At 37.4% G+C, this 12,353-nt stretch overlaps 1 protein-coding gene across 2 annotated transcripts in view; it reads right to left on the minus strand.

Annotated features, from left to right (window-relative positions):
• Window positions 1-6,989: 6,989 nt before the first annotated feature.
• BAZ1A (bromodomain adjacent to zinc finger domain 1A) overlaps window positions 6,990-12,353 on the minus strand; it is an 89,316-nt gene continuing 83,952 nt past the window's right edge. For both annotated transcript variants that reach the window (XM_069558706.1, XM_069558705.1), the window contains 3 exons: window positions 9,751-9,893; window positions 8,373-8,460; window positions 6,990-7,983 (listed from right to left, as the gene is read on the minus strand). In XM_069558706.1, the coding sequence (XP_069414807.1) occupies window positions 7,787-7,983; window positions 8,373-8,460; window positions 9,751-9,893 (428 nt within the window). In that variant the 3' untranslated portion in view covers window positions 6,990-7,786. The remainder of the gene's footprint in view (window positions 7,984-8,372; window positions 8,461-9,750; window positions 9,894-12,353) is intronic.

Genomic DNA, 12,353 nt, shown 5'->3' on the forward strand with positions numbered 1-12,353 from the left:
ATATGGAGGGAAGTGGGCAGGCTATATTAAGCAAAGGATCTATGGCTTTTGATTGGCTGAATCTTTGCCAGGAAAGAAGTCTTTCTTCCTCACAGGGCATGAGTGCTTCCTCTTCTGGTCTTCTAACTTTATTTAATTGTTGATTCATTTTGATAGAGAAATTTGTCTTATTCAAGCTGCTGTTACTTGGCCTGGACTGTTTTTTTGTCTTATGGAACCAAATCTATCCTAATAGTCCTCGTGCATGATTACTCGAACTAAGGTTCCAGTCTTTGAAACCTTTCCCCAAGGTGGGGATCACCACTTTCACAGATGGGTTTTATTCAGTATCAAAGGATATGTTCCTAATTGGGAACTATTTCAGCCCAAATTAATCTCAATGATTTTAGCCAGTTCCTTCTTTTGTTATTATTTAGGCAAGAGAGAGAGAGAAGAGAAAGTCCTTTCTAATCTTGATATAAAAATATTTTCCTATACATTCTTCAAATAATGTTAAAGTTTGTTTTTCCATTTAGACCTTTAATCCCAGATAACTCTGAAGGAGCATCATAGAAAAATGGGAAAAGCATCAGAGAATGGGCTTTTATTGGGCTCCCCACACGTGATCACGAGGAGTGCTTGTGTGGCTGGCTGGGTCCTATGACATTTCTCTGTCTTTGGAAAGCCCTTTCCAAATTAATGGGACAACTTGCCTTGGCCATGTAGAAACATGCTTTTGAACACAAATTTGAGAAATCCCTATGAAATAGGAATAACCAAAGGAAACATCTGAAATTATTAAAAGACTTTTAAATCCTTGGTTTCTTTTTGACCATTTATGCATTTTCAGTGATGTCAGAATATTTTAAAAACTGTAATGAATGCCTATTGATCTGTATAAGATAATTTTGCTAAAGCCTTCATCTCAGAAGTTCACTCTTCAATATTTTCCCCCCAAATTCCTACCTTCAAAGTAACACATACATTGAGAGAGACGAAGAGCTCCTGTTACATTTGGGGTGGGGTGAATGGGAGATGTTTTTGAATCTACTAGCAAAGAGTTCAAGCTCAGGGTCACTGATCTGCTCAGATTTCTAACCCATGTGAACCCTCAACACACTTTCTCTAATTCTACCAGATGTAGCCAAGCTGTTCAGACAGAGTTCATCAACTCATAAGCTGCTTTAGTTATAGACTGCTTGCTTTATATTACATGGGATGGATTTCCAGAAGTTCTTTTGATTTGTAGTTTGCTTCTTTACTCCAAGAAATTGTTAAGAAATAGTCTGGACTAGTGGGCCCTTTATCTTTGTTTGTCCTAAGAGATGTTTAAAGTATCAAAACATTTGGTAAATTAAATACAATATAGTGTAGATTCTGACATTGTTAGTTTAGACTTTAGAGAGAAAAAGCGCTGAGTTGAAATGGAGGAAGAGTAGTAAGGAAGAAGCATATGGCTTGAAAACAATTTTTTTTCTTCCTCTGAAATAAAATGTGATTGCCCAGCCTTACTGAGATCCAGGAAATCTCAGAATAAAGTTAAATATGCTCTTGTAATACAACCCAGCACAAAGGAAACCTGGTTTCCTTTCCTGCAGATTTAGAGGCCATGCTATTTTATTGAGTATCCCCTATGTGTTTGGTACTTTACTGGCCCAACTCTTTGTGCAAAAAGTCTTAACCAACCCATTACCAACTCTAATGGCAAAGCAGAGAATTTAGTGATAGTCCTTGCAGCAGATACAAGTGTTCAAAGAGGTACATTGGTTGTCATCTGCTTCTCTATCCTTTCAAGTAAGAATAAATACTTGAGACTTAGGAGACATTCTCATTTCTACCAATTCTTAACTTTCAACAACCAAAAATAAGCACCATTATAAAATGAGATAGAAAACATCAAAAACTCATCTATCTCTGAAGCTTCCATTTTGCCCAGAGACAGACAGAAGTAATTCATTGATGAGCTTATGTCACTGGCATAGTTCTCATCATCTGATTCTATAGCCTAGAATAGCATCTGAGAACTTGGAAAGTTAGTCTTCTGCTACCGCATGTTGTAGAAGACTGAATCACTCCATCATATTGCTTCTTTTAACCCTTCAAATGGAAACTTTCAGGCTTGGGATGAATATAGACGAATAAGAGATGGAATATTGAATAAAGTTCAGGAGTAGGGTAGAATTTGAAACAATGAGAAAGTGACCCATTTATTTTTATTTATTTGGCTGTGCTGGGTATTAGTTGCCTCATGCAGGATCTTTAGTTGTGGCATGTGGGATCTAGTTCCCCAACCAGGGATTGAACCCAGGCTCCCTGCATTGGGAGCATGGAGTCTTAACCATTGGACCACCAGGAAACTCCCATTTATTAATTTACACTGAAAATTCTTTAAGAAAAAAAGAGCTTAAACTTGCTTAAATGACACACGGTTGCGACTTCTCTGGTGATGCAGTGGCTAAGACTCGGCGCTCTCAGCACAGGGGGGCCTTGGTTTGATCCCTGGTCAGGAAACTAGACCCCACATGCTGCAACTAAGAGTTAAGAGTTCAAATGCCATAGATTCCACATACTGCTATGAAGATCCCATATGCCCCAGCTAAGACCCAGTGCAGCCAAATAAGTAAGTAAATTTTTTTTTTAAATAGCCACTCCTGGTTTTCTTTTGTCAATGTTTGCATGCTATATCTTTCCCATCCTTTTAACTTCTAAGCTACCTATATAGTTAAATTTGAAGTGATTTCTTATAGAAATCAGCATATAGATAGATCATATTTTTTAATCCATTTTGCCACTCTCTTTTTAAAATTAATAGACTATTTGAACACTTGGAGCTTTATAGAAAAATAGAGCAGAAGTACAGCATTCTCATATAGCTCCCAATCCTGGTTACCCATATTAGTCTCTTCCATTTAGTGTGGTACATTTGTTACAATTGATATGTCACCACTGATACACTATTATTAACTAAAGCCCATGGTTTATATTAGGACTCACTTTTTGTGTTGTATGGGTTTTAACAAATCTATAATGACATGTAGCCATCATTAGAGTATCATATAGATTACTTTCCTGTCCTAAAAATTGTCCCGTTCATAGCAAAATTGAGTGGAAGATTCAGATTCCCAATATACCCCTACCCTCACATACATAGTCTCCCAGATTATCAACATACCCCATCAGAGTTGTGATTTGTTACAACTGATGAACCTACAATGACATGTTAATATCACCGAAAGTCCATAGTTTATATTAGGGTTCACTCTTGGTGTACATTCTATGGATTTGGAGAAATATTAATATAAAGATATGTTGTTGCTGTTTACTCGCTAGGTCATGTCCGGCTTTTTTATGACTCCATGGACTGTGGCTGGTCAGGCTTCTCTGTCCATGGGATTTCCCAGGCAAGATTACTGGAGTAGGATGCCATTTCCTTCTCCAGGGGATCTTCCTGGACCAGGGATTGAACTTGTGTATCCTGCATTGGCACACAGATTCTTTCCCTTTGAACCACCAGGGAAGCCCATGTGCACCATTATAGTATCATATGGAGTAGTTTCCCTGTCTCCTAAACCTCCTGAGCTCCACCTATTCATCCCACTCCTCCCTAATCTCTGGTGACCACTGATCCTTTTACTAGCTCAATAGGTTTGGCTTTCCCAGAATGTCATATAGTTGGAATCATATAGTATGGAGCCTTTTCTGATTGGCTTTTTTTACTTAGTGATTATGTATTTAAGGTTCTTCCATGTCTTTTGATGGTTTGATAGCTCATTTCTTTTTAGTGTTGAATGATATTTCATTGTCTATTTGTACCACAGTTTATTCATTCACCTACTGAAGGATATCTTGATTGCATGCAGGTTTTGTAATTATGAACAAAACTGCTTATAAACATTAGTATATAGATCTTCATGTGGATATGTTTTAAGTTTTCAACTTCTTTGTGTAATTAACAAGGAGTGTAGTTGTTACGTTGATACATTTTATAAGAAACTGCCAAACTTTCTTCCAAAGCAACAGAACCATTTTGCATTCCCACCAACAATGAACACAAGTTCTCGATATTCTATATCCACAGCAGCAGTTGGGAGAGAGAGAAAGAGAGAAAGAAAGAATGTTGAGAGGAAGAGGTTGATATTCCTTGGTTTACCCAGAAAGCCAATAAAGCCCCTGCATGGGGCTTGCTCTGTTCATGAAGGCCTCAGGCGCCCTCTCGATGGGGCGAAGGCACAGAGCACCTTCTCGAGAGGGTCTTAGAAGTCCGGGCAGGAAAGTGAACTGAGAGCCTCTGCGCTCCAAGGGATCAGCCTGAAAAAGAGACGGATAGAGAAAGAAAGAGAGAGAGAATGACACGGGGAGACCAAGCTTTGGTGAGCAAGGCCTGCAACTTTTTGTCAAAGGGAGCTTTTATACCCTGAGCTGTATATAGAGAATAATGGAAGATGCAGAATCATGAAGGGTCAGCAGTCCTGACTCTTATCGAGACCAGGCTTTCTTTCTGCATACCTTTCTATATACAAAGGTCTTATGTGATTTACATCATCTTCTGGCCAGGAGGCCTGCTAACATTTTATGACCCTTTTTTTCTGATAAAGGTTCAGTTCAGTTCAGTTCAGTCGCTCAGTCATGTCCGACTCTTTGTGACCCCATGAATCGCAGCACACCAGGCCTCCCTGTCCATCACCAACTCCCGAAGTTCACTCAGACTCACGCCCATTGAGTCAGTGATGCCATCCAGCCATCTCATCCTCTGTCGTCCCCTTCTCCTCCTGCCCCCAATCCCTCCCAGCATCAGAGTCTTTTCCAATGAGTCAACTCTTCGCATGAGGTGGCCAAAGTACTGGAGTTTCAGCTTTAGCATCATTCCTTCCAAAGAAATCCCAGGGCTGATCTCCTTCAGAATGGACTGGTTGGATCTCTTTGCAGTCCAAGGAACTCTCAAGAGTCTTCTCCAACACCACAGTTCAAAAGCATCAATTCTTCGGCGCTCAGCCTTCTTCACAGTCCAACTCTCACATCCATACATGACTACTGGAAAAACCATAGCCTTGACTAGATGGACCTTAGTCGGCAAAGTAGTCTCTGCTTTTGAATATGCTATCTAGGTTGGTCATAACTTTTCTTCCAAGGAGTAAGCATCTTTTAATTTCATGGCTGCAGTCACCATCTGTTGTGATTTTGGAGCCCCCCAAAATAAAGTCTGACACTGTTTCCACTGTTTCCCCATCTATTTCCCCTGAAGTGATGGGACCCGATGCCATGATCTTCGTTTTCTGAATGTTGAGCTTTAAGCCAACTTTTTCACTCTCCTCTTTCACTTTCATCAAGAGGCTTTTTAGTTCCTCTTCACTTTCTGCCATAAGGGTGGTCTCATCTGCATATCTGAGGTTATTGATATTTCTCCCGGCAATCTTGATTCCAACTTGTGTTTCTTCCAGTCTAGCGTTTCTCATGATGTACTCTGCATATATGTTAAATAAGCAGGGTGACAATATACAGCCTTGACATACTCCTTTTCCTAGTCAACCAGAAAACTTATTTTCTCTAAAAGTGATTTTTCATCTAAAGTCTGGCGCCACTCTCAGAAAGTACTAAATAAAGTTACATTCTTCATAGATCAAAGGTACTGTGGGTTACAACAAAAGAGAGAATTTATTAACTCAAGGTCTAATGTTAATATCAAGGCTACTGCTTATTTTTCTGTATATCAACTGTATTAATTAATGCACTCCCAGGTACACAACGAATAAAAGATATGAAAGCTTGGCAGCAAGCACTGGCTCAACAATTAAATCCTTCACCAATACTATTCTAATAATTTTTAACTCCTCGAAAGGCTCTATGTTTTTAGAATGTTTTAAGCTTCCCATGCCTCTCATGGTTGGGAGGCTGTGAACAATCATAGTTGTAAGAGTCCGGATAAACCTGTCAGGCAAGTTAGAAGGCCATCATAGGGGTTTGAATTGAAACACTCCTATCATGCCCAGGAGACTTATTAACTAAAGCCCTAAGTTGACTTGTTCCAGAGAAAGGTGGTCGGGGATAGCCCCTGTTAATGTCAGAGTTGGTGAAAGGCATAAAATAGTAAGACAGACAAATTCTGGTTTGTGGGTAGATGCTCGAGCAGGTCCAGGGGGTCCCTCAAGTCCTGATCCACCTTGCTCGTCTGGTCTCTTCTGCATGACCTTGTCATGAGTGGGATCTCTCGTGCTGGCTCCCGGAAGTTGGCATCTTTTTTCTCCCTTCAATTTGAGCTCTTTCTAGCTCTTGGTATAATTTTAATTGAATCATGGACATTTTTTGCATTATGAGACTCCAGATGCTATTTAAACCGTCTATCAGTAGCTGGCCTTCCCTGACCCCACTGACAGAAGCTGGGGCTGAACCTTGTGACTGCCAGATGCAGGCATTAAGTCAAGATTATCCACTCAGCCTGTGTTGCCACCCGAAACTGGGTGCTTCTCGTTATTGCTGGGTGAGTCCTGGCCCCACACCTGGTCTCCACTGACACTGCACAGGGATAGAGGGACCATTCATTCCTGGCTGATGGGGATGAAAGTCCAGGATCTCTGGACTTGGTCATCTGTGGCCCTACACCAGTGGGGGGCGGGGGGGTTGGTACTTCATTTTATCCTTATGAAGGTGAGGTCTAGTCTCCCTATTTTGTCTTTGCTGGTGTGGGTGTGAATAAGGCCAGTTTTTTTCTATGGCTGGAACAGACTGGTTATTGTCTGAAAAGGAAATAGCATTTATTTAAAAAAATTTTTCAGAATTGTGTTTCTTAACACAGGTGGGTATATTCCAAACTTTCTTTTTTCTTTTTAATAAGAATCCCTGGGATAGAATGTTACTGTTCCGACAGGAGGTATCTTACTCCTAAAGGGTTTGGGCAGAAAAGACTCAATTCACAGCTTGAGACTCGGGTACAATAAAACATTGGTTCCTATGGTCTGTATTTATAACATGTAGAAGCCCAATTCTGATTTGTAAAAAATCCCAGAAACTCAGAATACTTGAAAAAAAAAAAGTATCATTTTATTTGTACACTTAAAAAGTTGTACATAGAAACTTATAATACAGTTGTGTAAAACTGAAAGAACTGTCAAGGAAAAGGGAGGGTGTTACCTTTATTGACTGATCATTAAGGAAGTTAGAGAAATAAAACAAAAACACAATAAAATGTTTAAAAAATTAAAGAACATTTTCCAGGTACAAATTTTATAAATACAAAACAAATTCACAAATTACTTTGAATGCTAAATAAATATTTAGTTAATAAACTCAGACTCAATACCTCCAGCCAGCACTGGTACAGCACTTCAAGGATATAAAATTGGATTCATTCATGTGTAGTGTTGAAAGAATGTGCTCATTAAACAATTCTTAGATGTATATACTTTTCCTTAAACTGTGCTATAATGGAAGATTTTTCTGTGTAGATAAATCTCCCTTAATACCACACTTCTAAAAAAAGGTCAATGACAAAATAAATCATACGTGGAAAAATATTTTCTGAGATATTGGGACACATGAATGATCTCAAAATGTACAAAACCCTCTGTAAACCAGTACTGTATCTAATACATCTATCAAACTTATTAGATACTGAACAAAGCTGTAGCAAAGGAAATCTTTCCTACATTCTCCTGAGTGCTTAATATTAAAGTTGAGAATATAGTGCAGGCCACACTTCAATGTGGTCAATCAGTTGTTATTGCTTTATACATATATGTCTGCTTTAGAGCATGATTTAATGTTCCATTTTCATGAACAATTTGATTTCTTCATATCCTTTAGAAGGACAAAATTAGATTCGTGACTTTTTTGTAGCCGGTGGTGTGCTAACTTGATCCACATTCCCAGATGTGACATGGAGTCCAAGTTTTTGAGCCTGAATATGAAAAAATGCTTGAAGCCTAGTTCCAGCTTTTGCTTCACTTGTGTTACGAGGGTTGTACTCAAAGCAGTTCGAAAACATTAATTCAATATCATCAATAAACTCAGCTAGAATGAAAAAACCAAATGAAATTAGATGAAAGTCAATTATAAATATAATCTTTGTTGGTATCATATCTGGAAATCTCATTAAGAAAATGTAAGTCCACTTTTTTTTTAGAAATTGAAAACTGAAACAAGGTGGAAGAACTGAAGCTTAATATTTAATTAGATGTGTTTTATATAACTGTATAGAACATCTATTAAGATCAGATTCTATAAAATATCTTTAACTTATCTAATCCCCATCCATCTTTCATTTCCATATATGCATGTATATGCATTTTAGGGATTTCTTGGGATGCCATCTACACAATTACATTAATATGCATCATTGAAAGAAAAACAGCCTCTACTTCCTTAAAAATAATTATCAGAGAAAAACATAAATTACTCACATGCTAACTTATATTCACACTTGTTCACTTTTTCACGAATTATATTTAAGGCAATGGGCTTTTTGATGATGTCATAATAGTCTGGGACCTGTAAAATAATTCAAATATATCTCTCCTATAGACAATTTATTGAAGATAAGTAGTCAAATATATGCAAGTTCTGCACTTAAAAGCAACTGAATATTAACCTCTGAATACTATTATTCCATTAAAATTACATAATACATTTTAGTCATTATAATGTTGTAAAAGACTGATACTGTAAAAGTCTCTCTCTATATATATACATATATGTATCTATAAAAAACTTCTTTAATGAGCATGAGTACATTTGTAATGAAGAGTAAAACATGTATAACAAAATTTGGCATGAAAAACTACTCAGGAAAAACAAGTTGCAGTCCAACTGAGAGCTAATTTTTGTAAGATGCTATTTCAATTAACCCTTCACATTTTGGCTCTGTAAGTCTCAAAACAGAAATCTGATGATGTCACTTTTTCATCCAGAAACCTTGATATTGACAAATGAGGCCCTTTACAATCCAGTTGTGTCTGAGCCCCTCTAATACACCCTCTGCTGCATTCAAACTATATCCATCATTCCCATATTCTCATTTCTAGGTCTTTAACTTGCCCTCTCTCCCTAAGATGTCCTTATTCCATTTGTCACTGTTGAAATTCCATTTTTCTTCCGTAAAAAAACTTTCTAATTCCTGCTATTTCCTCCCTCTGAAATGCTCAAATCTATCCTCTCTTTTCTACTTCTGCAAGACCAGTATAACTTCTAGTACAGTACTCTTAACACTGTCCTGTCTCTGCTATGGCACATTATATTCTGCCATACATATATAAATAACCACACCACCATCTCAAACTCCTTAGTTGGGTTATGCCATCTCTGTTAAGAGTACCTTTTATATCAATGTTTCTCAAAATGGGGTTCCTGGACCAGCACTATCAGCATCATTTGGGCATCATCCCAGACCTAGGGACTCAAGGACTCTGGGGTGGGGCCCAGTCAGCTGTGTTTTAACAAGCCTTCTGGTGTACGCTAACGTTTAAGAAACACTATTTTACATAAGAGAAGTACCAAAAATGGTACTTAGTTGAATCAATTCTGTTCATATTCATTACACAGAATAAAAACAGCGAGATTACTGCAACACACTGTCATCGTTTATAAGAATCAGTCACAGGACTAGAAGGGACTGAGGAGACTATGCTAACTTCATTTTCTTCAATATAGGAACCAACTGTCCAAGTTTTGCCTTGTCTTCTAAGTAGACAGTGACTAAATAAGCATTTTGACCACCTCAAGTTGCCATGCAGACTAAATCAGATAATATATACAAATATATTTTATACAGTCCAGTATTACCTGAATTTTAGAAACGAGTTTCAAAAAAGGCCAGCTGTCATCATGCCGTACCAATTCCACAACAAGTTGTTCAAAAGCAGACAGTTCATGAACTCCTCCCTGTCGACCTGAACTCCTTCGATTAAGTGTCATAGGGGATGATTCTGAACAAATAATTATATTAACTTTAGGTGATGATAAAATGAAGTATTTGGTCAATAAAAACAATTATCAGAATAAAAAAGATAGCTGGTAATCACTCCCTAACAATATTTAACAATAAGTTAAATAAGGCATATAAATACAAACTACATTCAAACAGAAAATCAACACTCTACACACTGATGTTAAACTAACATATATTCTGAGAGACAGGTAAATCTGGACCAAGTGTTCATTATTTTCTTTTGATCTTAAAAATTTCAAATGGAAATAAACACTCATTGGGCATAGATTGGTGTATAAAGAGTGTAATACAAAAGGTAATTCTAGAACACAAAGTTTTTGGGTTGTTCTAAAAATATGTTTTCAACTACAGTAAGATGAAAGTAAGCAATCGTCTGGTATTTCTTGAAATACATCCTTAAGAAAATAACCTCTTCAGATCTAGAAACCTGGCCTCTTTATAAATTACCTGGCATAACAGAAAATATTTCTCGATGAAATAAAAGATTGTTCTTATAAATCTAACTTCATATCGAGAATTTTCTTAAAGCAAAATGCTTTTTCATAAAATGTATATAATGAGATCTAAGGTGTATGAATTAGTAGGAAAGGGTAGTATAGTCCATAGATAAATCTAGGTGTTTAAATTCCCTGCTTAAATGTAAATCCACACATTTCCCTGTTTATTTGTCCTTAGAACCATGTTACAAATAGGTTAAAAACATTTTTTTCCAGCAGGTTTTTTTTTTTTTAATAAAAATGCTTCAGGTGTCTTATTTTCCAAATAGCTTGGGGTTCAGGATTGTGGAAGAGCAAAACACCTAAGAGGACAGGAAAAGCTCAATTAGATCCTGGTACAAAGTTACCTCATATCCACAACCCACCAAACCTGACAACCTGATGACTGCATTGTTGCATTCTTTCACCAATGAATTAATCCTGTCATGTGTTTATGCACTACAAGCTACCTAAAATTCTTCAAAGAACAGTAATTAGCATTAAAATTTTAATTGGGGGATAACTGCTTTACAATGCTGTGTTGTTGCTGTACAACAGTGTGTATCAGCTATAAGTATCCATATAACCCTTCCCTCTTGAGCCTTCCTTACACCTGCCCTGCCTCCCCCATCCCACCCCTTCAGGTTGTCATAGAGCAAAGAGCTGAGCTCCTTGTGCTATAAAGTTGCTTCCCATTAGCTATCTATTTTACAAATAGTAGTGTGTTTATGTCAATGACTAGTAGCATTTTTTATGTGTAACTTCTTTTTGAAATATCAAGGTTTTATTACCACTGATAAAGAAAAAAGAGGATATAGCATTTAAATGGGTAAAGATTCATAGATAAATATGACAAATAATTCATCATATAATAAATATGATAAAAACAACATAGCCCTATATAGTATGTAAACAATTTATATATTATAAATATTTTAAAAATTATCAGAATAAAAAAGATAGCTGGTAATTACTCCCTAACAGTATTAATGTTCCCAACTCTGCCTTGCCCCCAAATTCAGTGTATCAGGTGGGAAGCTTACCAAATTACCAACTGGAGCTTGTCTAGGTGATGTTGAGTATGTGTGTTTTGAAGGAAGCAAAGGTGGATGAGAATTAAATGTGTTATAATGTGATATACTGAGGTTGTTCAAGAGCCGGGAGCCAGCACCCAAGATCCCACCCATGACAAGGTCATGAGGAGAAGACCTGACAAGCAAGGCAGATCAGGACTCCAGCGATTTCAAAAAGCTGCCCCAGCATTCACCTTAAAGATGATATCTGTCTTTCTGATGCTTGCTATACTAGACTGCTCCCTAATTTCTGTGACACAGGCAGAAGACCTTCCCCAATCTCTTTCAGAACAAGATCAACTTAAAACTTTAATCAATATGTCCCCCTGGACAGTGGCATCCTATAAGATTATCTGGGATGAGAAGAGTATTTCAATCTGAACCCCTTTTGCTAGCCTTTTAGTTTGCTTGACAAATGTGTTTATGCCCTTGATACTAATGCACATGACTGTTCACAACACCTTAATCATAAACAGCATAAAGAACCTGAACACACAAAAGGCCCTAATAGGCACAGAGCCCTTTGGGGGGGGCGCGGGGGAGGGCGGTGAGCAAGCCCTATTAGAAAACATAAAAAATATTATTCTATAAAGTTGTTACTGGATCAACGCTTGCCTGCTGTGTTCTTGCTCTTAATGTGCTGAGGTTGTACAATAAAAACTATTGTCAGGAATTTAGAAGATACGAATTTAGCCCTAGTGTGAAACAATAAAACAACTGTTAATTTTAGCCAAGAATATAAATTTAGATGGTGACTTTTGCAAGAGAGCTGACCTTTATGTTACATTTCTACTATGTTGCAACCTGCTGTACCTTTACCCTATGAGACTGCAACTTTTCTGTTTTCTGTTAAGCTCAAGGCCAGAAGATAATGCACAAAAGTCTACT

This window comes from Ovis canadensis, chromosome 18 (assembly GCF_042477335.2).
Source record: "Ovis canadensis isolate MfBH-ARS-UI-01 breed Bighorn chromosome 18, ARS-UI_OviCan_v2, whole genome shotgun sequence".
NCBI classification, from domain to species: domain Eukaryota; kingdom Metazoa; phylum Chordata; class Mammalia; order Artiodactyla; family Bovidae; genus Ovis; species Ovis canadensis.